The sequence below is a fragment of the Pristis pectinata genome, chromosome 30 (genome assembly GCF_009764475.1).
Source record: "Pristis pectinata isolate sPriPec2 chromosome 30, sPriPec2.1.pri, whole genome shotgun sequence".
Taxonomy (NCBI): Eukaryota; Metazoa; Chordata; class Chondrichthyes; order Rhinopristiformes; family Pristidae; genus Pristis; species Pristis pectinata.
The window spans coordinates 16,858,813-16,886,718 of NC_067434.1; the positions used below are offsets into that span (position 1 = coordinate 16,858,813).

Here is a 27,906-nt window from a genome sequence, read left to right on the forward strand (position 1 = left end):
CCGGGGCGGTGGAGCGGGCCGTGCCGTCGGTGAAGGGATCGGGGGGAGAGCGGCCGAGGCCGGGAGAAGCGCCGTCAGGTGAGGGGCTGCGGGGGGAGCGGGGCGGCGGCGAGGTCCCGCACCCACACCACACGGGGCAGGGGGGAGATAGGAGGTGGGTTGTGGGGGAGGTTGTGAGGCGGGGAGGGGGGTTGTGGAGGACGGGGAGGTGGAGGAAGGGGAGGTGGAGGAGGAGTGGGGGGGAGGGGAGGGAGGAGGAGTGGGGGGGAGGGGAGGGGAGGGGGGAGGGAGAGGGGAGGGGGAGGGGGAGGGGAGGGGGGAGGGAGGGGGAGGGGAGAGGAGGGGGGAGGGAGGGGAGAGGAGGGGGGAGGGGGGGGAGGGGAGAGGAGGGGGGGAGGGGGAGGAGGGGAGGAGGAGAGGGAGAGGAGAGTTGGGGGTGGGATGGTGAGGAGAGAGTGGAGGAGGGGGTTGTGGGAGGAGGGAGAGGGTGGGGGAGAGTGGAGGAGGGAGAGTGGGGGGATGAGGGGAGGGAAGGAAGGGGGAGAGGGTGGGTGTAGAGGGGAGAAGGAATGGGGAGAGGGAGGGGAGGAGGAAAGGAATGGGGAGGGTGAGGAGAGGGTGGGGGGGGAGGGTGAGGAGAGGGTGGGGGGGGAGGGTGGGGGAAGGGTGAGGAGGGGGAGAGGAGACCTTGGGGCAGGGAGAGGGTGGGGTGAGAAGGTGGGGGGAAAGGAGAGGGAGGAGGGGAATAGTGGGGAGGGAGGGAGAGATGAGGAGGAAGTGGGGAGGGGAGAGAGGCTGGAAGGGAGGGGGAGAGGGCCAGGGGTAGAGGATATAGGAGGGAGAGGGTGGGTGGAAGGGAGTGTTGGGGAGAGTGGAGTGAGGAGAGTGGGGGGGAGAGAGGGTGGGGGTAGGGGAGTGGAGGGGGAGAAGGGAATGGAGTGTGGGGGGAGGGAAGAGGAGGGGGGAGGGTGGAGATGAGTGAGGGTAGGGAGGATGGAGGGGGAAGGGATGAAAGGTGGGTGAGGAAGGGAGGGTGAAGTGGGGGAGAGGGGGAGGGTGGAGCAGGGCAGAAGGGAGTGGGGGGAAGAGGGGAGGGTGACCAAGGGGGGACAGGAGCTAGCGTGGAGAGGTGTGGGAGAGAAGGAGGGGTGTGGGGGATGAGGTTTGTTGGGGTAATGTGGAGAATGAGGGATTGCAAGGAACAGGAGGGGGCTTTGGGGAGGGGATGGAGAACAGGAGTATGTGTGAGTAGGAATGTGTTGGGGGAGGAGTATGGGTAGAGGGGGCAGTGGGTTTAGTAGGATTGTGGACTGTAAGGGTCAGGAAAGAGTGGGGTGCAAATGGAGGGAGGGTGAAGGAGTCACGGGAGAGAGGGAATGCAGGAGAGTGGAGGTTGTGGGGAGAGTGATGAAGGGGAAGTGGGTGAAAAGAGGAGCAAGGGAGATTTGAAGAGAAGGGAGTGCTGAGAGGATGAGGAAGGCATAACGAGGAGGAATTGGAAGTGGGGGCTGCGAGAGGTGAGAGTGAGGAGAGAGCTTGGAGTGTGGGAGAGAAGTGAGAATGTGGGAGTTGGAGAGCAGGGGGTGGGGAGTGTGGTTGTGAGGACTGCGTTGGAGTGGTGATTGGGAAGGTGGGAGAGTCAGTGTAGGGAGAAGTGTGGGTTACAGGAGGATTGGAATGAATTGGGTAGGATTATACTGAGGAGGTGGAGAAATAACAGAAGAATTGAGTTAAGGTTATAGAGGGATTGAGGAGCGAAAACAGAATCCATTTCTATCATTATCTTAAAGATCTTAATCATATTTTGCTGAATTACATACCATTTCAAATTTTAAAAATACATTTGGTTCTTGGTCTGTCCTGATAGCCTACTCTGGCTCTTTTCCAAATCCTTGACATTTTCATTAAGTGAGGGAATCAATGTAGAGTGGGATTCTAAATGCAGTGGTCTGAATCTGTGTCGTGATCCCCCACCTCTTACGGTTGAGACACTAAAAACAAAGTCCTCCTCAGGTAGAACATAAACAATCTCATGACAGCATTGAAAGTAAAGCAGAGAAGTCATCTCTTGTCATGACCACTTTTTATTCACTAGATCAATATCAGTGGAGTCAGGTTGCTATGTCATTACTGTTTGTGGGTGTTTGCTGTGCTTAAATTGGGTACTATGTTCAGCAGGTACCAAAGCAGTATCCTGTGCCTGTAAAGCGAATTTGGACATCCTGCTGTATGTGTCACTTTTCGTCTGTACAAGGAATGGATTGTGCTACTTGCTTTCACAAACCTCTGCTACAACTCTAGTGGGCACCAATGAATTCAAGTTCTTCTCCCATCCCAACAGTTCCTCACTTGCATGGCTGCTGTGAGTGTATGACCCAGATTGATCTAGAAAAGGAAAGGCTGAGGGATGATTGTCAGAAAATATAAAGAGATTGCTAGGATAAACAATGAGAAAATATTCCAGTTCTGTGGGAAGTCCAGAACGTGAGGATCATAAATAAATCCAGAAGGATTTCACCAGAAATCTCTTTGTCAAAAGAGAGCTGAGAATGTGGAATTTGCTACTCTCGAACAATTGAAGCAAATAATAGGGTGCATTTGAGGGAAAGCTAATGAAACAGCTGAGGGAAAAGGAACAGAATATGTTGATAGGGTTAGATGAAAATGAGTAGGAGTCGACTCATTTGAAGCATTAAAAGCAAAACAACATTGAAAATGGGAACCAGATAGACCTTGTAGGCTGTTTAGTCTGCTCAGTTGTTCTCACTGCAGTGCTGCACCTCATCTCTGCTGAGGCTCCTAGAGTGTAACCAAATACTCAGCACCACCACCTTTGGGGAGACAATTCTAAAGATTCACAGGTCTAAGTAAAGATACTTCTCCACATCTCTGTCCTATACAGCCAGCCCTTATTCTGAGACTCTGACTCCAAGTTGGGAAAACAACCCCTCGGGATCGCTAGCAAAAATCAAATTGCTGGAGGAACTCAGTGGGTCAGGCAGCACCTGTGGAGGCAAAGGGATGGTTGAGGCCCTGCATCAGGACTCCCTTTGCCTCCACGGATGCTGCCTGACCTTCTTGAGTTCCTCCAGCAGTTTTGCTTTTTGCTCCAGACCCCATTATCTGCAGTCTCTTCTGTCCTCAGGATCTCTGCCACCATGCCCAAAGATTTGACACTTCCAGGAGATCTACCTCACTGGAGAACATGGGCTTGTTCTATTCAATCCTCATAAGCCAGCCATGTGATGTTTGTGGGCTGAATGGCCAATATTTATGAGATAAACTATGTAACTCAATTGCAATTACCTCTGTCTAAATTGATCATGTTGAAGGTCCCATCTTGAAAGAGAGTCAAGGGCTCAATCTCTCAATGCACCTAGCCCCACCAACAAAATATCTTTTTATAGGTCTTTGCATCCATATACCTGTGTGTGATTTTCTGAGGTACGTTGTTCACCATCATCCAGATCATTAATAACAGCAGCAAAGCACAGTATCCCTAACAGCGATTCCTGGTGAACGGTGCTGTGCACAAATACAGTTAATGGTTGTCCTCAAAACCAATTCTTTCTGTAAGGTGAAAGTTTTGGTATGGCAGATTGTTAGGAAGATATGAAAATAAAGGTGCCAAATTCCAATTGAGGTAATTTTGTAACCCACTGTGAAAAGTTCAGTCATTGGTGAGATAGCACCTCCATTCCTATCAGCAGTACTGCACTTCCCTGACATTGTTCCACATTGGAAAGAACATCTCTAACAGTCATTTCTAGCACTTTGCTCACAACTGAAGTTAAATTCATGGGTAAGTCATTTCTTGCTTAAGACGTCGTTTATTTATCTAATATTGGTGTATTTTAAACCAACATTGGAGTACTTTAATCCAGTATTTGAGTACAATCCCAGACGATAGCAAAAGAAAAAGAGCAAACTTAAATTTATGTTCCCTTCAGCACACCCAAAGCACCTTATAGCCAATTAAATATCTTGAAGTGTTGAAAGAAGGCAGCCAGTTTTTACACAACAAACTTCTACAAATGACAGAATGAAAATATCCAAATAACCTATATAAGATTGTTGGATAAATATCGATTAACAGCAAAGATAAGCCACCTGCTGTTCTTTGAAATAGTGACATGTGATCTTTTCTACAGACACTAAAGGGGAGATGGGACTTAATGTTTCAACTGAAAGGCAACACCTCCAATAGGCAGTGTCTCCTCCACCTACATTTTTGCTTTCAAGTCCCTGGAGTAATACTTCAATCTGGAGTCTTCAGATTGGAGAAGAGAGAATCATCAGCTGAGTCACAGCTCATATTAAGTGGATAAAGCACAGTCCTATTTCATTTCAGAGTTGGTGCCATCGGGGCCAGGAGCCTCATCAGCTCAAAGAGACCTAATTATTGTTGTGGCCATTTTCAAGTTCATATCCACACATTCAGTCTTAGGCAGTTCCTTGAGAATGAGAGTGACTTGCTTCTGTAGGTTATGAGGCTGCTAAGTAGTCCTTTGCCAATGGGACAAGTGGTGCTTGATCCAGTGTTTGGGAAGTTGTGTGTTCCTCCCACTATTTGCACATGGCCTCCATTTGTGCTTGTTGTACAGACTTGATGTTCCCAATGCCTTCCAGGATAGACACATGAAAATAGGAGTAGGCCACCTAGTCCCACAAGCCTGCCTCACCATTCAATATGGCTGATCTACTCCGGGCCTCAACATCTCCTCTCTGCCAGATTCCAATAGCCCTCAATCCACAGGTCTTTCAAAAATGTATCTTGCTCCACTGTCAATACTTCTAATGGAGCCAGTCTCCACAATTCTGTGGTGTAGAAAATTCCAGAGATTCGCCACCCTCTGCGAGAACTTTAGTTTTCAGTGACTGTTCCCGTATCTTGAAGCCATATCTACTTGTTTGAGATTCTCCCACTAGTGAAAACATCTCCACAGTAACCCTGTTCTGCCCCTTGAGGATCTTAGATGTTTCAATAAGATGAGCCCTCATTCTTCTAAACTCCAAAGTATCAGACCCAACCTGGTTAGCCTCTCTCAATACGACAATCTTCTCATCCCAGGAATTAGCCTGATAAAGCTTCTTTGGATTGCCTCCAATGCAACCTTATCCTGTCTATGCTACTAAATCCTTTCTCTGTTTTGAGTTGTCACAGGCTAAGGATGCCCACGAGTTAGTGAGGATGTTGCATTTTGTTTCCAGAATGATACTTTAAACCATTTTCTCTGTCTTCCTGAAAACCTCTTCCCATGATAGAGTTCTTGTTTTAGTAGTCTGGTGATAGGCATGCAAATGATGTGGTCCACTTGTAAAAACTGCCTGGATATGATCAGAACCTCGATGTTCACCCAGAAGACACTGACTTGCTAACCTGCCAGTTGCAGAGATAACTTGGTGGTATCTCTGTGGCCCCCCACAACTTAAATAGCTGAAAGATCCCTGCTATTACTCCCATAACCATCCACTGCCCTTTTAAACAGATTCAATCCAATCCCATTGCTTTTAAATCTTCCTCTCAAAATATGTCTGTTTTAATGTTTCAGTTTGTCGTTGAACATTGCATGTTAGTTGTTTTTTTCCAGTGTTAATTTATTTGACCCTGAAAGCACACATGTTTTGCTTTGCATAAGAAAAACAAAGCACTTTAAAACATTTAGAGTGCTACAATTATTCCCCAAATGCTGGAACCACTCCCATCAACCTCCTTGCCTGCCAGCTTTGTAAATTTAGCCTTTTATGGAGATATTGGACTTGCAAAGAAGAGTTATGTCTAATGAGCCAAAATTAATTTTATGATGAACTAACTGAGGTAGTAAGCAGGAATGTGTATGGATAGAGTATACTTGAACTTGCAGAAGGCTTATGATAAGCTTCTACTTCAGAGTCGAGGGCAAAGTTAAAGTTTAATGATATTAAAGGCGAATTCCAGAACTGATTAGGAGAGTGAAAGGAACTGATTGGTAAATAGAATTGTTTTCAGCTGGTTGGGGAAATCCAGAATAAGGCACAGCCTTAAAATCATTTAAGGTTTTAAATCATTTAAAATTAAAAAGTTTGGAGGCACTTCTTCATCCAAAGGGTAGCACAATTCTAGAGGTAGTGAAAGCACAGAATTCTCTCTCACCAAATAACAGTCAATTAACTAGTTTTATTAATAGTTTTATATCTGAATTTGATAGGTTTTTGGCTAGATGAGGGATATTAATCCAAACCAGGTGGTTTGAGTTGAAATACAAACCAATCATGAATAGCAGAATAGTCTTGAGAAGGTGAATGGCCTCTTCCTATACTAATTTAGCACAAATATTTGGCTTTCAGGGAAATCTCTTATAACTGAACTTGTCTTTTCCCTGCTGTAGGTGTGTCTGATTCAGCAATGTCAGGCTTACTCGACTGGCTGTACAATGGCTTCACCAGTATGCTACAGTTCCTGGGTAAGTGGCTACAAGCTGTGTTCTGTTTGTTTCTCACTGTTATTCCCTTCTTCCCTTCCCCTGAATTTGGTGATTGCAGTTTGGAGGTATGCAAGAGTGACTTCATTATTCTGAATCTTAATCTGGCTCTGGGATACTGGAGTATGAGTCTCCATTAGCTAGGGCATCATTAACTCTATGGATTTGGGAGTGCGCGTGATTTAATTCCATTGTTGTATGAGCCTAATTTTATAAATGTTAGACGTCATAAATTCTTGCTAAATGAGGCTTGAGAAATCTGTCCCATTTCTCAAAATGTTAAAAATGGAATCAATTGGGTCAATAATGTGTAGAAATCACAGTTAAGAGTTTATTTCCAATACTGCTAACATTTGAGTAGCAGCATTTTTCCTGTAACAAAGGGAATATCTCTGGTAAGGTGAAGCAGGGTTGTTATGGTGCTGTTATTTATGAAACCATCTGGTAGATTAATGAGGACAGTTAGAGAAAGAGAAAACAAATGTGTAAAAACTGTGAAATTCAGGTTAAAGCACTTGTATAGGACTGAAACTAAAAAGAGAATATTGGAAATGCCCAAAGTCAAAGTTGAGCTTATTGTCATATACACAAGTACACAGGTGCAATGAAAAATTTACTTGCAGCAGCATCACAGGCATAATGTTCACGAGATAAACCTAAATTATACAAGAAAGAACACAGTTAGAATAACAAAACCCAAAGTCCATTGTAGTGCAAAGTGGTCAGAGTGTTGTTATACTGAGGCAGTGATTAGGGTAGTGCAGGTTGGTTCAAGAACTGAATGGTTGAAGGGAAGTAGCTATTCTTGAACCTGGTGGTGTGGGACTTCAGACTTCTGTGCCTCCTGCCTGATGGTAGCTGCCCAACAGAACAACTTGTGTCTATAGAGAGAAGATAAAGACTGAGTTAATATAACAGATGGATAACCTATAGCATACTGGCCAGTTTCTTGTAAAGAGATGACTAATTTAAAATTGTTGTGCTCTATATTGAGTCCCAGAAGGAAGATGAGGTATTGTTCCTCAAGTTAGCATTGGAAAGCAAGAGGCCACTGACAGATATGTCAGAGTGAAAGGGGAATGGAGAATTAAAATGAGAAGCAAATGGAATCTTAGTGTTAGTCGGATTGAATAAAAGTGCTCTGCAAGGTGTTCGCTCAATCTGCATTTGGTCTCTACAAATTAGAGGGAGCAATATTGTTAGCACTGAATATTATGCATTGGAGAAAGTGTTTCACCTGAAGAGACTGCTGGATCCCTGGATGGTGGGAAGGGACGAGGTAAAAGAGCAGGGGTTGTATGGGAAGCTGAAAAGAGGAGTAGTTGATGGACCAGGGAATTGTTAAGTGGGAACTGGGGAAACTGTCCTTGCTCTGGCCGGGAAGAAGAGGTGAAAGTAGAGGTGCAGGAAATTGAGGAGATGCTGTCAAGAGCTCTGTCAACTAAAGGGGAAGCCATGGTTAAGGGAGAAGGAAGTTATCCTGGTAACCTGTGTGGAAAGTTTTGTCATTGGAGCAGATGTGGCAAAGATGGAAGAACTGGGGAAAATGCAATGGGATCCTTGCAAGAAATGGGAGGATGTATAGTCAAGATAACTAGGAGTTTGGACTCTTAATGGATGTTTGTCACTAACCTATTCCCTGAGGCAGAGACAGGTTCAGGAAGGGAAGAGTCAGAGATGGACCCTGTGAAGGTGAGAGCAAGGTGGAAATTAGCAGCAGAAGTCATGAAATTTTTAGGTTGTGTATGAGTGCAGAAAGCAGCAGCAATGTACCAGGAAGATTTATGGGAGGGGACCTGAGTAGGACTGTTCCACATACCTTGGAGAAAGATAGCTGTAGTTTGGGCCCATAACTGCATCTTTGATTTGGAGAAAGTGGAGCTGAAGGAGTAGTTCATTGTGAGAATGTTTAGCCAGGTGAATAAGTGTTGGTGTAGGGCAACTGGTTGGGCTTTGTTCAGGGAAAAAGCAAAGGGCCCTCAGACCCTCCTGATGTGTGATGGAGGAATTGTACATCCATGGCAAAGATGAGCTAGTTGGGACGTTGAAACTTGAAGCTGTCAAGGTGGAAGGAGGGCATCAGAGGTAACATGCATGTAAGTGGCAAGGAACTGGACTAGGGATGGAGTTGAGGTAGAAGCAACCAAGTTTGATACAAGACCAGGCTGAAACAATGAGTCTGCCTGGACGGTCCTGCTTGTGGATCCTGGGGAGGATTTAGAATTGGCTACATGAGTTTGGGAGACTATAAGACTGGAGACTGTGGAGGGAAGATCATCTGAGGAAATAAGGTCCGTGAATGTCTGGCTTGATGTTCAGTGGTGGGTTCGTGGTCCAGAGGGAAGTTTGAGGAAGTATCTGAGAGCTGATGTTTGCCCTCTACTGGATAGAGATCAGTTCACCAAACCAGAACAGCACCACCCTTGTTGGCAGGTTTGATGATATCAGGGTCGTTCCTAAATGAGCAGAATGTTGCAGGTTCAGGAGGGGGCTAGGTCAGATTGAATAGAGTGAATGGGAAAATTAAGACTGTTACTGTTGCATGGACAGTTGGTGATGTATGGATCCAGACAGGGCAAGAGGGAAGGGATCAGGAACTCTGGAAACAAGAGAAAGGATCTACAGTCTGCAGTGAAGACTCGAGGGTGAAGAAATGGGCACAGAGATGATCAATGTAGAGCCTAATGTCGTGCCAGGCCCTGAATCCATTGTGATGGGGGATAAAGCTGAGACCTATTGACAGAAGTATGATAATGATTACATAATCTTTCTGGTGACTTTGAGGGTTAAATACTATAGAATTGTGCCTTGGATTCAACACAATTGTCCTCCTAAATGAGCTGTAATAAATTATGTGTTTTCTTTTTCCAGGTTTATATAAGAAATCAGGAAAATTGGTTTTCCTCGGCTTGGACAATGCTGGGAAAACCACCTTATTGCACATGCTGAAAGATAACAGGCTGGGGCAGCACGTTCCAACATTGCATCCCAGTAAGTAGTTACAATTGAATCGAAGCATGGCTCACTGTTCACCAGTGTCAGGATCTCTCTCTGCAAGAGCTAAGCACTTTTCCTGCTGATGCAGCACTCTGCCTACTTGTATGTATTTATTGTATTCATTGTTAATGGCTTAGTGGTCAAAGCAAGCACCACAAAGGACTGTAGCTGTCTTCAAGCTTAGCCTCAAGTCTTGACAGTTTGTCACAAGAATATGATTTAACTAGCACAGGTTTCGTAGGCAGTGAGATCCTACAGAATTTTCTTAGTTCAGTGATTTTGAAAGGTCTTGTGTCATTGCTTATTTGACCAGTAGGATCTGTTAATTGCAATAACTTGAGACATATATTCAAATTAAAAATAGAAAATGCTGGCTAAACCCAAACAGCATCTGTGGAAAGAGACAATTATTTTGGGTCTGCAACTTTTTGTGTGAAAGATCACATGCCCAAAATGTTAACTTTTTTTCTCTTCCCGCAGATGCTGCCTGCCCTGCTGAGTTTTTATTTCAGGTTTCCTGCATCTGCTGTTTTTATTTGCATATTCAAATTAATAGCAATGTTGTACTTCAGGGCTCCAGGATGAACCTATGTCACCAGCAAAGGCAGAAAGCCTGTATGCTTGTATATTTGAGTCATACTGATGAAAAAGAGTCGTATTTGTTTCTTGATGCTGAAATAGCTGATCAGAACGGTGGGTAGAACTTCTGGGATTGACCTAGAATAGCCCTGAGTTGAGCTGATAAAAGAATAAGCTAGGTATTTTGTTCCTAGTAGTCGGAGGAATGGATCTGGTATAACTTGTGTACAATGCCATTACGCAACTATGAATTTCTATTTTATTGGCATCTCTGACATAACACAAAAAAACTATGGTGCATGAGGCATTCACACAAGAATTGGGACAAATGACCAAGAGCTTGGCCAAAGACACAAACCTTAAGGAGGCGTTTAAAAGAGGTAGCAAGGGAGTGAATTTCAGAGCTTGACAACTGATGGCATAGATGCCAATGGTAGAGCAAATTGGGTGTGATCAAGAATGGGGATGACCAAGAGACCTGATTTAAAGTAATACATAGATGGGTTGTAGGGCTGGAGGAGAGACCATGAAGGAATTTGGGGAGGATAAATGGATGCAGATATTAAAATCAATGTGTTGCTTCAACTGGAGTTGGTGTAGATCAGGAATGGGAGGATGTGAGTTAGGGTACAGGTAGAAGAGTTCTGCATTAGTGCCAACAAGTGAAGCTACTATGTATGACAGAAAGAAAAGAGGCAAAGGTAGAGCCAAGTAACACTATAAAGTCCTTGTGATAAAATGCAGGACATCACCAAACCAAGTGTGGCAGGGTCATGTGAATCTCGGAGACCACAGGGTGCTGAAGGCTTTCCTAGAGAATGTGATCTCCAAGCACTGAGTCCCTCAAGTGCAAGATCTGTACTGCCCTGTATGTGGTGTATGCTCTGAAATACTGGGCCATGTTGTCTGTGGCTTTTGCAGCTGAAGAGCTCTACCCTTTCTACTGAGCACAAAACCAAGACTCTTCTTTTGGGGGGTGGGGGGGAAGGGTGGGACAACGGCACAGCTGCTGTCTCTCAGCTCCAGCGATGCCAGTTCCAGTCGTTACTTCAGTGCTGTCTTTGTTGAATTTGCACGTTCTCCCTGTGACTGCGTGGGTTTCCTCCAGGTACTCTGGTTTCCTCCAACATCACACAGACATGCATGTTGGTAGGTTAGTTGCCCCTAGTATGTAGGCGAGTGGTAAAATGTGGGATTGTTGACGGGCACGTGAGGAGAATAAAATGAGTTTAGTGTAGGATCAATGGAAATGGATGCTCAGTAGTTGGTGCAATCCCAGTGGACCAAAGAGTCTATCTGTACTGTTTGACTCTATAATTTCAAGTTTATGGAGAACAGAGTGTTAGAAGCCAGCAAAGGGTCCACTGGAATAGTCAAGTCCAGAAACTGACACAGCGTGGCAGTAGATGAACTGAGGCAGGGATAGTAGTCTTGGTGAAGGCTTGGATATGTAGTCTGAAGCTGGACTCTCGGATACAACACCAGGGTTATAAACAGTATGAGTGGGTCTCAGACAGTTGATGAAGGGATGGAATTGCTTGGAGGGAACAGTCATTCATTGTCAGTCTTGCCATCATACACAGCAGCTACAAATGCAGGCTGCCAGCACATTTTTAGCTGGGAATTTAATAGTAATTTGTATATTTAAAAAGTAAAATTCCAAGAAAATTAACATAATTTAAATATTATCAGACTTTTTCTGACTGATCAATTGCCTCTGGTTTTGCCCATGATCAGGCAAATAACAACATACCCCTCAGAGAGCTGCGATGATTCCGCATCTATTAGTATGGGGATCTAGAGCTCTTGTAACACACAATATGATGTCCTCAAAGGTTTGACCGTCAATATAACAAAAAAATGCCTCTGCTCTCAAAATTATTGCATGTGTTGTGACACAAAAGAAAGGTACATGAGAGCTATTTAGTTTTAAACTCTGGATTATTCAGTTATGACTGAGCAACCTGTGCATCTACAGTGTGGCATTCAGCTTGTGATTGTACAAAGAACCTCGTGTTGCCCTTGGCTTGTGTGTGTATTTGCTTCTAGTTCTGAGTTTGTTTGTTCATCACATTTGCACACAGACCACTGGGATTGCTTGCTCTAATTTTTTTATTATTGTTGCAGCATCAGAAGAGCTGACTATTGCAGGAATGACATTCACTACCTTTGACCTTGGAGGTCATGCACAAGGTATAATGCCAAAAAAAAAGCTTTATCATGTTTGTGCATAGTAATGTGTTGATTAGTTTGTGCTGATCAGGCTTGGCATTTTCAGTATAACATGCCAGCATGTTAAACTGGAAGATTTGTCTGTCCAAAGCATGTATATCAACAGATTTGGGCAGGTAAGGAGTAACAAATCAAAGTATCTCTTCCTGATCACAATCCTAAACTTCTGTGGTTTTGGTGAAAAAATAGTTAAATTAGCCCTCAAATGTTTCTCTTTGACAAATTGATGGTCATCTATCCTGTTTTGGCCCAGTATCATTTTTGTTGTGACTGTGCTCTGGGGAAGAGTCTCAGGACATTATACCATGTGAAGTATCTGTATAAGGGCTAATTATTTTTGACACTTTGACCTGGAAACTCCTGTTACCATTGTGCAAATATTGAAAGTTTAATTTTAGATGAATCCATATACCATATCCCCCCTCAGCATCTTGTCTTTCATTAAGACCACCTCTCATTCTTCTAAACTCCACCAAACCTTGGCCCAACTTGCTCTACCTTTCTTCAAATGTTACGAGGATACAATAACCCTGCAAAGGGATGTGGATGGGTCAAGTGAGTAGGCAAGAAATTGATAAATGAAGTATAATCCAGGAAAACATGAAGTTATCCATTTTGGAAAAAGGAATGAAGAAGCAAATTATTTTTTAAAATCGGTAAAACTACAAAAGGTTGGAATACAAAGAGATGAGGGTCCTTGTATGTGAAACACAAGATTAGCATGTAGAAAATGCAGGTAATTAGGAAAGCTAATGGAATGTTGGCCTCTAGTGTATGGACCATAAAAGTAAGGAGGTTTTGATGCACTTTAAAGGAGTGTTGGTGAGACTGCAGTTGGGGCATGGCATACAGTTTCATCTCCATGTTTAAGATATGATGCCCTTTCATGGATGCAGCACAGACAATGTTTACTATTTTGATTCCTGGGATGAAGGAGCTGACTGTTGAAGAAAGGTTGAGCCTGTATTTATTGAAGAATAGAAAACTGAGAGGTGATGTTATCGAAGCATATTAGATCCTGAGGCAGATTGACAGGATGGATTGAGAGAGGTTGTTTCCACTAGTGGAGTTATCTAGGACATAGTTTCAGCAAAAGGAATTGCTGTTTTAAGATGATGAGAATTGTATTTTTTTTGAGGGTGATGAATCTTTTTGAAATTCTTCACCCCAGAGAGCTATGGTGATCGAGTCATTGTCGATCTCCATCTTTAATATATGCAGACATTTGAACGACTAAAGAGTTGAGGGCTCTGGGAGAGAGCAGGAAAGTGGTATTTAGATCAAGATTGGATCGGCCATGAACATTGAATAGCAGAGCAGGCTCAAGGGACTGCTTAGCCTGGTCCTGCTTCTGTTTATTCTGTAGCCAAGAACCCTTTCCCAGGGAAATGAGAGAAAACCAGCAGGCATGGGAGGAGATGGTCATTCTTTGAGGTTTCTTTTCCTCCCCATCCAAGCATTTACTAAACTAAGCACTTGTATTTATGTAATCCCTTGCCTCGTCCCACCCAAGCACCTTGTGACCCTTTACAAACAGTGATAGACTTCTATAAATTCACAGCAGCTACTTTCCTTTTTTTTTTAAGTCTCTTGACTATTTAGTCTGTATAGTTCTGGTGTCTATTGGATGTTTCTATTGAGTGGTCTGAGGACTTCATCTTATGTACGGTAAATTATGAGAGCTGTGTTTTAATCCAAGTTTGACGACCTTCATTTGGTAAACAAGTAAAAGCTACAAACATTGGCCAACCTGTGGCCAAATGAAGCAATTTTATCCCACTACTTCAAATGAAACGGTGACATTGATCTTGATTTTATACAGGGGCTGTGGTACAGAAATCGGCCATTTAGTCTATCTGGCCTTTATTTGTTGTGTATGAGCCTCTTCCCACCCTTCATTTCATCCCATCAACATGTTCTTTCTTTCTCTTGTGCTTATCTAGGTTCTCCTTAAATACATGTCCACTGAAATGCACTGCCGGAGAAAATGGTTGAAACTGGGTTTCTGCCAGCATTTAAGTGTCTAGATGAATATTTGAATGGCTTAGGCATAGAGGGCTGTGGACCAAGTGCTGGGCGATGGGGTTAATGTAGAAGGGACCCCAGTGGTCAGTGTGGACGAGTTGGGATGAATGGTTTGTTTCCATACTGTACAATTCTGATTCATTCCATATGGTAGTGAACTCTATTCTCACCACTCCTGCATAAAGTAGTTTCTCCTGAATTCTTTATCTCATTTACTGTAGACAATTTTGTGTTCACAGAATGGCTACAGTTCTGAAGCAGGCTATTCTGCCCTTTGAGTCCATGCCAGCTCTGTCCAAGAGAATTTGGCTGTTTCCATTTCTCTGTCTTCTCCCATAGCCCAGTCACTTTTTTTTCCATTTAAAAATACTTAACCAGTTCCCTTTTGCATGCCACAATTGAACCTGCTGCCACTATCTGTGTGAAAGAAGAAAAAATTCTAGTGTTACTCTTGGTTATTTTGCCAATTAACCTTCACTCTGGTTCTTGACTCTTCCACCAATATAAATGGTTTCTCTCAATTTTCTCTATATAGATCGATCATGGTTTATAGATACCTGTCAGATCCTCTTGTGACCTCCCTTGTTCCAAAGAGAGAAACCCCTTTTCCAGTCTGTCAGTGAACCAAAGTTCCTCACTCCTGGCTTTTTTTCTAGTAAATCTCCTCTTCTGTGCCCTCTCAATCCTTTGCATCTTTGCTAAAATGTGGTCTCCAGAATGGGAGAAGCTACTCCAGTTGTAGCAGAACTAGTATTTTAGAAAAGTTTGGCATGACTTCCTTGCTCTTGTATGCCAATCTTTATAAAGCCCAGGATCCCATATTACAAACAGAAAATGCTGGAAATACTCAGCAGGTCAGCCAGTATCTGTGGAGAGAGAAACAGTGTTAACATTTTCAGTTTGACCTTTCATTCTCAATGCCATTTTAATTATCTTCTGTCTAGGCACTTTGCAACCCTCTGGAATGAACATTGAATTTTCCAACTTTCGGTAAACTGCTCTCTCATTACTTCCCATTATCGTGTTGTGTCCCTTTCTCGCAGTGTTCCTTTTTAAAATGTCTTGCTAACGGTTAGAACTCGTGCTCCTTGTCACCTGATCTGTCTTAACCCATCTCCAAATAAGTTTCCGTATTAAACCTCACTCCAGCTCTGATTTAAATACTGCCCACCCTTCACTCTCCACTCAGTACTGAGGAAAGGTCACTGACCTGAAATGTTGACTGGTTTGTCTCTCCATAGATGCTGCTTGACTGGCTGATTTCTTACCGCATTTCTGTTTTCGTTTAATCAGAACTAATCCTGTAGACTTCTGTTAACGGACTTCTCAACCTCTCCTGCCACTTACAGCAGTTCATGCAGATAACGTGCCAGATCTCTCTGTTCCTGTAACACTTAGAATTGTGCCCACCACCAGCCATATTCATACCTCCTTGCAGCATGTTACCCTTCCAAGGTTTGTGAAGTTTGGAAATTGTGCCCTTTCTACCTATTGATGTGGAGTAAAGGAAGTAATGATCCTAATAGTGAGCCCTGGGAGAGCCACTCCGCACTTCCCTCCAGAATGACAGCCATTCACTACTCTGTTTTCTGACACTTTAGCAGTTTCCTGCTGCTGCTGTCTATGGGCTTCAGTCTTGGTGATGAGCCTATTATGTGGCACTTTGAGAGTATCAAATGCCTTCTGAAATACTGTATTTAAATATCGGCCTTTATTTGCAGCCCGAAGAGTCTGGAAGAACTACCTCCCTGCCATTAACGGGATTGTTTTCCTGGTTGACTGTGCAGACCACTTGCGGCTTGCTGAGTCTAAAGTGGAACTTGATGTAAGTCCAACAATGTTGAAGAATTTCCGGGTAAATGAGAATCCTCTAATAGAATGGCTTCAAGTGTCGATTTTGTGAAAGTAGGTTCCTTCCCTCTCTTCTAACAAATGGCCATTTGAGATGTACAGGTCAGGAAGATGGCCTCTTTATTTCATGGTCTGTGTTCAATTAGCTAGTAGGAGTCGGGGTGAACTGTACCTGACCACACTGGATTTGGATTATCAAACTAAAAACAGCTATTTATTGCAGTTCAGCTCCTTGGTTCATACAAACTGGAGTTATAAGGGCAACTCGAAACCTGGCTGTGATGCCCAAGTCTTGTAACATCTCACATTCCTATCACCTTCACTGGGAAGGATGAAAGACAGATTTGCCTGTTTATAGAAACTAGCATGTCCTTCAAAAATGCTTCAGAATAATTTAAGTGTTTTATGAATTGTAGCATCTATTGTATTGTAGGAAATATGGTAGCCAATTTGCATTCATCAAGCTCTCACAAACAGCAGTTTGAAAAGGATCAGGCCATTTGTTTTTCTTTGGAAATATAATTAAAGGATAAGTATTGGCCAAATCATTAAGGGTAATGTTCCATCTCTTCAAAACATTAACTGGTCATTGCTGTTTCTGGAACTTGCCTTGAGCAAACTGACTGTCAAGTTTCCATTATTACCACTGTGTCTTCAAAAGTATTTCAATAGCTGCAAAACCTTTAGGGTCTTCCTGAAAGATAAGTGGATAGTGTTTTATAAATGTATTTTTTTCTCTCTCTGTGACCCTATCACTTTCCATCAAGATCAATAGATGGCACAGGAGTGAGTTGGGTAAACATTTCCACTAACATAGTTGTGGTGATCAGCTCAATTGCTGTGTTATAAATATGAGTGCTTATCTAATTCTTTAATGGATTGGGTTATGCATTCAAACACCCAAATGTAATTATTCCTTTAATTGGAAAGAATTCTGAAGTAAATTAATTGCTTCATTTTCAGTCATGTTCTATGTATCAGGTAGAGTGTGATAAGCTCACCTTTCTCCCTTGCAGTTCTTTGTTTAAAAAGTAAGTCAGATACTAGATTGCAAAATGTGGTACCATTGCTAGAATTTATCAACAGAAAGAGAGAGAAATTATTTTTTTGGTGGGGAGTCTAGAATATAACCTTAAAATTTAGACCCAGGTCATTCTGGGCAGCAATTAGGCAACCTTTGTGCAATGGTGACATTAGTGTGGAGCATTCTCTGCCCAGAAGGAGTAAGTGCTATCTTAGTTCGTTTTAAATCTGAGAATGATACACTTGCTAGCCAAGGGGGTTCAGGGATACAAGTCAAGGTAGGTGGATAGAGTTAAGCTGCAAATTAGCCACAGTCCCATTGAACGGGGAAGCAAGTTCAAGAAACTGGCCTGAAATGGGCCTTCGCTTGCATTTTAAAATGTGTATGGGAAAATCTTTTGCTTCTATCCTGACATTATGGAGGAGTGTGGAAGGAGGGGCAAGCAATCCAATAACTGGTCCTGATCTGGCAACCATAATTTGTCTCAGCAGCACAAGTAGAAGGTGCTTAAGTGTGATGGGTGGCATATTATAACAGAGGTGTGGTTGTGATCTGCTCCCTTTCAGGTCTCGTCACCTGATGTAATTTGGATGGTTTCCCCATTACAGTAACATTCCAGTAATCCGGCACACTTGGGAATTTGGTGGTGCTGGACTGGCAGACTTTCCAGATTATTGGGTGTTATTTCTATGAACACTTATTTTACTTTTTTTGGATGTTTCCCAGTAGAATAATCTTTCCAGTGAATCGGGTAAGGTTAAAGGGAGTGTGGGAACAGGGGACTTGGTGAGCAAGCGGGAATCAGGGCCCGTGTGTGGGCAGGGACCCTGGCAAACAACTCCTGGTTAGCCAGGTACCGAATATCAGGATTTCCAAATATCGGATAGTGGATTACCGGAGTTTTACTGTCAGCAGTTTTGTGGAGTCTTTTGTTTCTAATAACTGTGTCTCTGAAATAAAAAAAAACTCTTGCATTCACTTTTTTTTAGGCATTAATGACAGATGAAACAATATCCAATGTTCCGGTCCTTATCCTGGGCAACAAAATTGACCGATCAGAGGCCATCAGTGAGGAGAAGCTACGGGAGGTCTTCGGGCTATATGGACAAACAACAGGAAAGGTAATGGGAAGGCTTGGGTTTCTAAAGCATTGTATCATGTAAATGCTTCAAAGAGTAAATTTTTAATGTGCAAGTCTTACAGAAGGTAGCCTGGCAGCAATCTATGCACAGTTTATAATCAATGACCTGTTAATTCAGCACCCTGGGCACTTTATGGTGCAGGAGTAGCAGATTTTCCAGGCTAATAGATGTTATTCCTATTACCCCAAAGCACTTCTATTTCACTTCTTTTGCATGTTGTGCAGTAGTAGAATAAATTTTCCAATGAACCCAGAGAGTTTAAAGGGAGCACAGGAAACGGACCCTGGTGTGTTTCAGCTTGTCAAAACAACAAGCGTGCAAGCTCTCTGGACTTCTGCTCCCATTCTGGATCCCCACGTACCCAGCCTGTATATCGGACCCCAGCTCTGCCCACAAACCTACTTGTATTCCTGACCCCTGCTCCTGCCAAGCACCTGGCCCGCACTCCCAATAATGCACAGCCAACCTTGCAAGTACGTGGATCTGTAGATAACAATTTCTTAGTGATTTAATGAATGAACCAGATAGCTAACCATGGGGATTTCTGGATACTGGATTATTGGAATCTTACTGGTAATCTTTTCATTGGTATTGGTTGAAGGAGGAATATTGGCTAGCTTCCTATTCTCTTATAGTAGCAGGTGGACAATTTAAAGCCTCATCTCAGCAATGTATCCTCAGTGCTATCCTGGATATCTATTTTTAAAAGAAATAAACTTGTTTGCTTGAGCATATGGCATTGATCAGCCTGTCTAATATTTTCCACAACTCATATTACACACGGTGGAGCAGGTGGGACAGATTTTAATAGAAACAAATTACAGAATGTTTATCTTGCAATATCCAGTGCCCAGTTGGATAATCTAGGTATGTTTTTAGTGGTAGAATCACGAAAGAGCTCGAAGGATCAATGAATATGTTATAGCTAAATAGACAAACAGAATTTATTAAAGGGAATGGTATTAACTAGCTGGTGCCCTTTCAGTGAAACTTAAACCAGGTTTCATTTAACCTTTGCCATGTATGAGTTCATTAGTCATCATTCAGTTGTTCAGACATTTAACCCACTGACACAAAACAATTCATTTGGCATAAATAAAAGCAGCTTTCAAAACTCTACATCTGATCGGGGTAAATTTCCAGCTGGGTCTTACTGCAAAGGTAGACTCACGCCTAAGTGGCTGGAGGAACAGCCCTTCCTTAGCATTGTTGCATTTACTTAAAAACCGTTCTCCAACCCAAAGACCAGTTGAGGGCTGATTCTCATCAGGAAACAACTCCAGCCTGATAATGATTTGTGTGTGTGGTGGGGGGGGGTGGAATGTCATTGGTGCATGCCAACATGTGTTGGGAGGTTCACAATCATAGACTATCTTTACCTGATACTAGTTCCTCTGCTTAGGGGGGCTGGACACTGATCAAGGGGGTCCTGACTTTGTCTTTACCACCATCTCCTTTTGGCATGTAGATGTGGAAACACATTGTGTCTGAGACCAAACATCTCAGTAGTTGGAAAGTCAAACCTAGTAATTGTAACCTTTGTGTTTGTGGGTTAGAGAGAGCTCTAGAGGGATGTTTCATGTATAGAATGTATTGTTCTCTATAATTTACAGAAAATGTGAGACCTCTTATGTTGGCTGACTGCAAATTAGGCAGGAAGGTAAGTAAAGGCAGAAGTGCAGTAAAACCAAAAGTAGGTTGGTGCTGCTACAAAAAAAATGTACTGGATGTTTACTGATGACTTTTAAATTGGAAGATAAAATCTGGCTCAACCGTTAACAATATGAAGGTTAAATATCTCTGTAGATAGGCTGTGGGTAGATCAAAGAATTCTCATTTCTGGTTGATCTTTTTTGTGAATGCACTTTCAAAACCATGCAAACCAAATTTCCCTATGATGATACTAAGTGGGTGGCTTGTTTGTTGGTGGGAAGCATCTTTGGCTGTGGTTCAATGAGTAACACTCTTCCCTACAAATAAGAGAGGTTTTGGGTTCAAGTCCAATTCCAGAAAGTTGAGGACAAAAATTTAGGTTGGTTTTCTCAATCAGGGTCCTTCCGCCTTGGTCAGTGGGAGAGTTCTCCATTATCCTAGCCAAACTTTGTTTCTTACTTAACACCAGTATAAAGAAAATGTAGTTTATATCATTGCTATTTGTGATACACAAATTGGTTGCTGGACTTTCTACTGATATTTGGAAAAATGTACTTTGGTTTTAAAGTGATTTGGGGTGTTCTAAAATACACCACAAGTCTAAACCGTCTTTTGTCCTATAGATTAATTAGTTTGCATTTTACTTATTGGGGTGTCTCCTCCACCACCCTTTCTGGCAGTGTATTCAGATTCCAACCACATAGGTGAAAAAAAATTCTTCCTCTGATCCCTTCTAAATTTTGTATCCTTTACATTAACCTCTGTCCTCTGGTTTTTAGACATGTCTACTATGAGGTGAAATTTCTTGCTACCTATTCTCATAATTCTGTACACCTCAAATCAGGTTACCCTCAGCCACCTCCACTCCAAGGAAAACAAGCCCAGCCTATTCAGTCTCTCCTCGTAAATTGAAACACTGCGTCCCAGGCAATCTTTTCTGCATCCTCCCCTGTGCAATCACATCCTTCCCAAGGTGGGCCAAAGGGCCTGTTTCTGTGCTGTATGAATCTATGCCTATGTTGGCTTCATGGGATTGATTTAGAACTGGATGTTGAGTGTTTGTGAAAGTGACTTTTCACATGAAACATGCTAAACTAATGGTGTATGTCTGCTGCATCAGTTTAGCTTTGCATGGAGTGTAAATCTAGAATGGTGTAAATTCCAAGTAAATCTACCTGATCTTAATTTCAGCATTTAAGATTCTCTCCCCACCACTCCAGATTTGCACAAGTTCTGTCTCCATTTGTATTAGATGAGACAGTTCTGCCTTTGCTTTGCGTCTGAGCATGTGCAGCACTTACTTCTGGTCGGTGTGGTTAGATCTTTGGTACTCAGCAATTTTGCGTTTTATTTTGTTTGCTGTTTGGTCAAAACTCGAACAGCAGCACTCCAGCTGTATCTCAAACCAAGGGCCACATGTAAACATTACCAGTACATAACACTGGGCACCAATGCTAAAATAAAAGGCAGTCAGCCCATGTCATATAAAAACACATCACCATCTGCCCATGTCATAACAGCACATCACTGCCTTTTCAAAGCTATGGTTCAGCATCTAATTATTACTTGACAGATTAACATGGAAGTAGTGTTGTGACCTGATTAAGGATGTAGTGCTTGCTAGCTGGCTTTTGCTGTCCAGATACCAGTTCTGCTCCTCTTTCTCGTGCAATCCCCTCCAGCTCAAGGTTCGCTCCTCCTGCTCTTCCCTCACATGACACTTGAAGGATGCCACCATCACTAAGGAGGCAGTTGTTGCTGTGATCTGGCAAGCTTAGAAGTTGCACTATGGATATGGGCCTAGAAATTTTTTTTAAAAAGTAAAAGTACAGTGTTAAAATGGAGAATAAAATGTGCTGCAATTGGCCCCCCTGTGCCAAGCCTGTTTTGCATGAAGATTGTCCTTGACCTTGACTAGCCATGTGCAGCGGCATGGAAGATCAACAAGTAATTTTTAGATGCTCTGCCAAAAGAAAGCATGGGCAGTATCTGGTGGTGAGCCTTGAGCTCTGACGCTGGTAAGACCTTCACTCCTGTAACTTGACATTCTCACACATGACTGAAACTCTGCCTCACCGCCCCAGCTAACCATCTGTCAGCTCGAGGTAATTCATTGACAGTGGCTGGTATGTGGTTTGTGTTAATACGTGAAAAGCTGAAATTGAATTTTATCCTTGTAACTGCACTATTTGTGTACTGAGGGAGCTATAATACATTATTCATTGAACTCAGTTTTGGAGTCTACTCTTAAAGTAATTATATGATAGTAAGGCACTCCAGTTCTGTTAAATATTCACATTGGTCTTTGTATTTCCATTATGGACATATTCAAAGGCCAATTGCAACTTATTTGTGCACACAAATGACCTTAATTAAACCATGTGGCTTCTTCAAACCCATGTGATTGATTATAACTGTAGATTGCATTGCAATTTGGAGATGCCACATTCTTGTACAAGTGTCTCTAGCTGTAATTCACTATGAAACCAGTGGTGTTTTTCCCACAGGACAAAAATTAAATTACAAGCATTTCCAGTTTTCATTGCTCCACCACTTGGAAGCTGTGCCTTCAGCTGAAAGATCCCAAGTTCTGGAACTCGCTCTCGGAATTGTTTTGCTCTAACTTTTTCTACTCCCTTGTATAGCTCCCTAAATCTGCTTCACATCAGGTTTATGTACTGTCAAATCAAATTTTAGCTGATAATGCTCCAATGAAAAGCATTGCAATATTTGACCATGTGCAGCTTGCCATGTCAGTACAAGCTGTGGCTAAATGGCTGCTTATCAGAGATGATTCGTTGGTTATCTGTGCTACATTACCTCTTCATAAATTTCAAACAGTGCTACGAGTTTTGACCCTGCTTGCATTGAAAGGGAATGAAGCAGGACTAAAGACTTCCTTCAACCCACCCACCTCAATTGCTGCAGTTGGATCTTTCTGCATTAGGCTGAAGGAATTGAGGAGGCCTGCTAGAAAGCTGGCAGTACTTGAGGCACCTTCAAGATTGAGCAGTGAGGAATGATTTAAATTCTCTTTAAAGTATGCAGTGCTGAGCTTGAATGCAAGTGACTAATCCTCAAGTTGTGAGAAGAAAACAAAGCACTGGAAGTAATTTGATCAACAGTATTGGATACGTCTTGGCAGGATTTCTAGTTTATCATCAACATCCTTTATGCACATAATGTATGCATTTTATAGATATCTGACGCTAGTTGCACAGAAATTTGGAGCGTGACCAAGAATACACAGTCTTCATTTAGACTGGTTTACGATCTGATAGGAACAAAAGATGACAATCTGACTGTTAATATTTGTGTGGAATTGGTTTGACTTGGCTACCTGATGTAAATTACATGCAGCTTAGAATTATGGTGTGAGGGAATGAAAGCAGCTCCTCTGGGGAAATGTGACTGATTTTTGGGGTTTAAAGACAAAAATATTTGGGATTTATTCTTGTGTGCAAGTAATATGACCTGTTGCTGCATGCTTCAGGAGTATTAACTTTCCTTGCTGATCTGTTCCAGGGGATTGTGCCGCTGAAGGAACTGAACACCCGACCACTGGAGGTCTTTATGTGCAGTGTGCTGAAACGTCAGGGATATGGAGAAGGATTTCGCTGGCTGTCACAATACATCGACTGATCCTGAGAGAAAATTGTGCCACTTTGAACTGAACTAGTTTGCAGCTGTCTACGTGATTTTTCTTTTCCTCTCCTTTGCTTCCTTTCCAAATAAAACAGGTCACACAACTGTTGACAAGATTGGAATGCCAGCCAGGAGAGGTTTCAGATCTAGGTTTTTAACTTCAATTCTGAGGTAGGCGTTTGTACCTGGTTTAACAAGATAACATTTTTCCCCAAGTGTGGCCTGTTTACAACTCCCCAGTAGTAGTCAACTGAGAATTAGCACTTGAGTTTGGCTATGCAACAGTCTTAGAGATACGTGCAAGGGGTTTTTTTGTTTGTGTGTTCCTTTCTTGTGATGCTACGTGCTCCTGAAGATATTTGGGTATGTCTGCCCCTCTGGTGCCCCGTCATACAAGAAAGCATGGACGGAATGGACAGCAGCTAACTGGCCACCCTACAAAGCATTTTACCCAAATCAAGTAATAGGCTGAATAGTGTTCACAAGTCACCTTTCCATACGTGTTCTTTGTCTGCGCTGATTGTGGTAAGAGCCTTTATTCTTGAAGCTTGGAATAGTTTGAGGCTGAAATCAAACATTCGCATAGTTTTGGGGTATGCAAATATGGCCAATGTCAAGATGACCATTCTGGACTTGAAGCTCCCATGAAATGATGCTGTGAAAACTGTTGTTAAAATTTTCAGCTGCCAGTTTATTCTAGGTGGGATGTGCTGTTTACATACATGACTAACATTTGAAGATATGCCAGTGGTATTTGGACTGGTTAAATTTTGTCAATTCATAAATGTACATTCAATTTGGTTAATTATCTGTCAACTCTGTATGGCTGTAGTTGTTGTATTGGTGTATTGTGCATCGAGGTGGATTTTTGCCGGGGTTAGAGTATGAACTGGGGATATTTCATCCCTTCTGAAATAAATAGCCCCAATTGTTTTGGGTATATAGCTGCATATCGGAAAATATGACATTTTAAAACTTAGTTATTTAACTTTGTAATGGAATGATGACTCGGTCAATGAGTTTTCTTTTGCCAATTTGATGTAAAAAGTATTTTGAGAATTGGGAAATGAGCAAAGCAAGTCACAGGTGGATAGAGTGTAATGTGCAGTCTGTTTAAACTTGATTAGCGAGTAATTTTGAATAACACAAGCTGGGTGGCATGGTTTACAAGATGAATTTGTTGCAGAAGCTATTGACTTCCAAGGGGCTCATGAACATTTGGAGGAATTGCACAATATCTTGCACACTTTTAATGTAAAGCTTTTATAAAAATGTGAACAAATTCATACACCTGGTGCTTTTAATGTAACTGTGGAGGCAAAGTGGCATTACACAGGCTATGTAATGCAAGGAACTGTTTTACAATTGCATTCAAAACTAACAGTGGATGTACATGGAACAGGGAGTTTTGGGTCTCTGTTTATTGTATATATAGTGAAATGAGGCAGCATTATCAATGAAATGGACTGTTATCAAACAGCCTTTCCACCAGGTAATTGAAGGGAATAAGAAGTGGTTAGTGAACACCATATTACTTTTTTTTGCTTCTAAACTTCTATCTCTTGCACAGAATGGTGGTATTCTTTCACAGCTGCTGAAAGAATGGAGGCATTCTGTTGTGGCATTCTCTTTCTGCCAAAATTAGAAAATAAAATTGCACCTTCTCCCAGCCTCGGAGTAAATGTCTGTCTTGGAAGCACCAAACTGGCTGCTTTCCTCTGTTAGGGCCTATATCGCCAAACAAGACAGACTCGTTACTTCCTGAAATGGGAATCTGGTGGAAGCCATTTAATGGGAATGTTATGTTTTTACTTTTAATGTCCCTTCAGTCTTTTCTGTTTTTTTTAAACCATCATTTGCTCAAAGTGAGTGATTGGATAAAGAAAATGTCTTGCTTGTCCCAGGAGCAAGGTCATGTTTCCACTACAGAGACATCAACAGGTATCCATCTGAAGGGCATTTATCATTGTGGCAGTCTGTGGACTTGCCTTTTTCCTAAGCATGATTGCAGAAATGATGTATTCTTTCCCCTTCCCCAAAAGCTTCTGGGCTTCTAACATAACAGGTTAGTACTGTACCTGCAGTATTACTCGGTTATTACAGTTCTACATGTTTGGGGTTATTGTTCTCCACTGAGGGTCTTGGTGACTGCTTTAACACTTCACCAGTCTGATGCCTTCACCAATTTATTCTTGGATAATACTAGTTCTTGCCCTCAATATGTTCATTCTTTGTGGTAGAAAGATAACTTGCAACATGTATAAATGTATTATAAATCATTGCTTTATTTGAATAAATGTACTTGTATATCTTCGTGTCTTGAACTTCTTTTATTGACTAATCCATTTTGCATAGTTGATGAGCATGCACCTGCTACAACCAAAAACTGTTGGATATTTCAACAACTTATTTCTGTGTGGCACCTTATCCCATTGCTGATCCTCACTGCTTCACATTTAAGTTAATTACTACACCACAGTGACTTTGATACATGGCAGCCAGAATCCCACAGAGTCCAATGAAATGTATGCCCAGTTAGCTTTTTTTTGTTGCACATAGAGGGAGGAATACTGGCTAGCTGACTGAAATAACTTGTGTCTTCACAAAGTGCCAAGGAATCTTTAACAAACTCTGGCATTAATGCCATTTTCAAAGAACAGCATTACTTCCAGAGCAGTACAGTGCCTGCTGAGCACTGGGGCTCACTAGACTCTTGTCTCCAGGGCATGCTACTGCAGATTATGCTTCTCCCAGCTGCAGTGGAAAGTTAGAAATGGTTTGTAATAAAGTTCCTCTTCAATAATTTGCTTGCCTTTCAGCCTAAATTATTTCTGGAGAAATTACAACGCATTACTTCCAAAATAGTTTTTCCAGAAGGTCAATTTTTATACCACCTTGCCAAGATGGTAAATGCTCACAAGATTGCTAAGGCAGTATAATTGGGTTGCAAATATGAATGTAAGTTTCAAGGTTTTGAATTCAAATCACATTCTTGGATTTAAGCGCATTATCTAGCTCAATGAACCACTCTTGATGTTAGTGTCTGAACATCGCTTGAATCTGGGGTGGAAACCAATTGCATCTATTTCAAGGTTGAATGTGCCATTCCAAAAATTCATCCAGGCACTTTTGACTGCAAATCAATCTTATATCAGTTGCACTTGGGATGAAGTCCTTCCCTCTGCAGTTTCATTGGTACATTGCCTGGGAAATTAGGATGCATCTTTCCAAGGATCGACCATCGTCGGTCACTCCCTGAGTAAATGTTTTTTCATTGTGCTGCTTGGCCTGTAGAGGTAAAGTCCTCCTGGAGCAAGCCCCAGCCCAGTAGTAGAACCCAATGTAGGTAGGTACCCCTTCATCTAACAATTGCACTGTTCAAACTCCTCACTTTATATTCACCCTCAAGCAGACCCTAGCCTCCAGGCACCCATAAAGCTAGGACAAGACTTAAGGACTTCTTCACCCCACCACCTTCAGCACTGCACAAAGAAAACTGCCATAGGTGATCAGTAGCTCTGAATGTCTTGACCTGGGCCACTACAGATGTTTGCGGCAGTGGGTCCAAGATAGAAAAGTCATTGGTGCACTGAACAATGACCTTTTAGTACACCAGTAAAAAATGCAGAGGTATTTTTAGTCCCTGATATAGAAAGGAAAAAAGAATATTAATAGTTTGGATGTCTGAATGGATTTATTCCTAGGTTGAAAAGCTAATAGTCTTAGAAGTGATGTGTTTATTTGTCATTCAGAAAAATAAGAGATGATCTCATGGAAATGTACTCAATTCCTAGAGGAATTCACCAGGTGTTTCTACATGCTGGAGAATCCGGAATGAGAGAGCATCATATCAGGAAAAGGCTTTTATCATTTAAGACCAAGTTGATGAGAAATTTCTTCGCTTAAAGGGTTGTGAATCATTGGAATTCTCTACACTACAAAACTGGGACTGCTCATCATTGTGTATGCTCAGGGCTGAGGTCTTTAGATTTATGAGCACTCGAAGAACCAAGGGCTGTGAGAATAGGTCAGGAAAGTAAATTTGAGGGAAATAATCAGCCTTGTTAAGTAACAGATCAGGTTTGAGGGGCTATATATTTTTGTGCTAATGTGTAAGAAGGCAGTTGGGCCCACACACATTGAAAATGAGTGGGTCCGAGGCTTCCCATGGAAACTCTGAACTATATTGCACAGTGCTGACAGCCACTAATGATCAGTTCTATTTAAGGTATCCTTCTGGCTCTGGTATGAGCATTGTCTCTGAGGCATCAAGTTGTGACTTAAAGCTCCGCTCCAG

General features: G+C 42.3%; 1 protein-coding gene across 1 annotated transcript; it reads left to right on the plus strand.

Moving 5' to 3' along the window:
• Window positions 1-25,918, plus strand: sar1aa (secretion associated, Ras related GTPase 1Aa). The gene is made up of 7 exons (XM_052041521.1): window positions 1-78; window positions 6,369-6,443; window positions 9,333-9,452; window positions 12,165-12,230; window positions 16,016-16,119; window positions 18,159-18,290; window positions 23,490-25,918. Exons 2-7 carry the CDS (start codon window positions 6,386-6,388, stop codon window positions 23,604-23,606), a joined length of 597 nt encoding a protein of 198 aa, XP_051897481.1. The 5' UTR covers window positions 1-78; window positions 6,369-6,385; the 3' UTR covers window positions 23,607-25,918.
• Window positions 25,919-27,906: the final 1,988 nt, after the last annotated feature.

Excerpts from the sequence above, each read along its gene's own strand:
- sar1aa (XM_052041521.1), top strand. The coding sequence starts at position 6,386 with ATGTCAGGCTTACTCGACTGGCTGTACAATGGCTTCACCAGTATGCTA. Across the intron at positions 6,444-9,332 it reads CAGTATGCTACAGTTCCTGG|GTTTATATAAGAAATCAGGA; the intron begins GTAAGTGGCTAC and ends TTCTTTTTCCAG. Across the intron at positions 9,453-12,164 it reads CGTTCCAACATTGCATCCCA|CATCAGAAGAGCTGACTATT; the intron begins GTAAGTAGTTAC and ends TTATTGTTGCAG.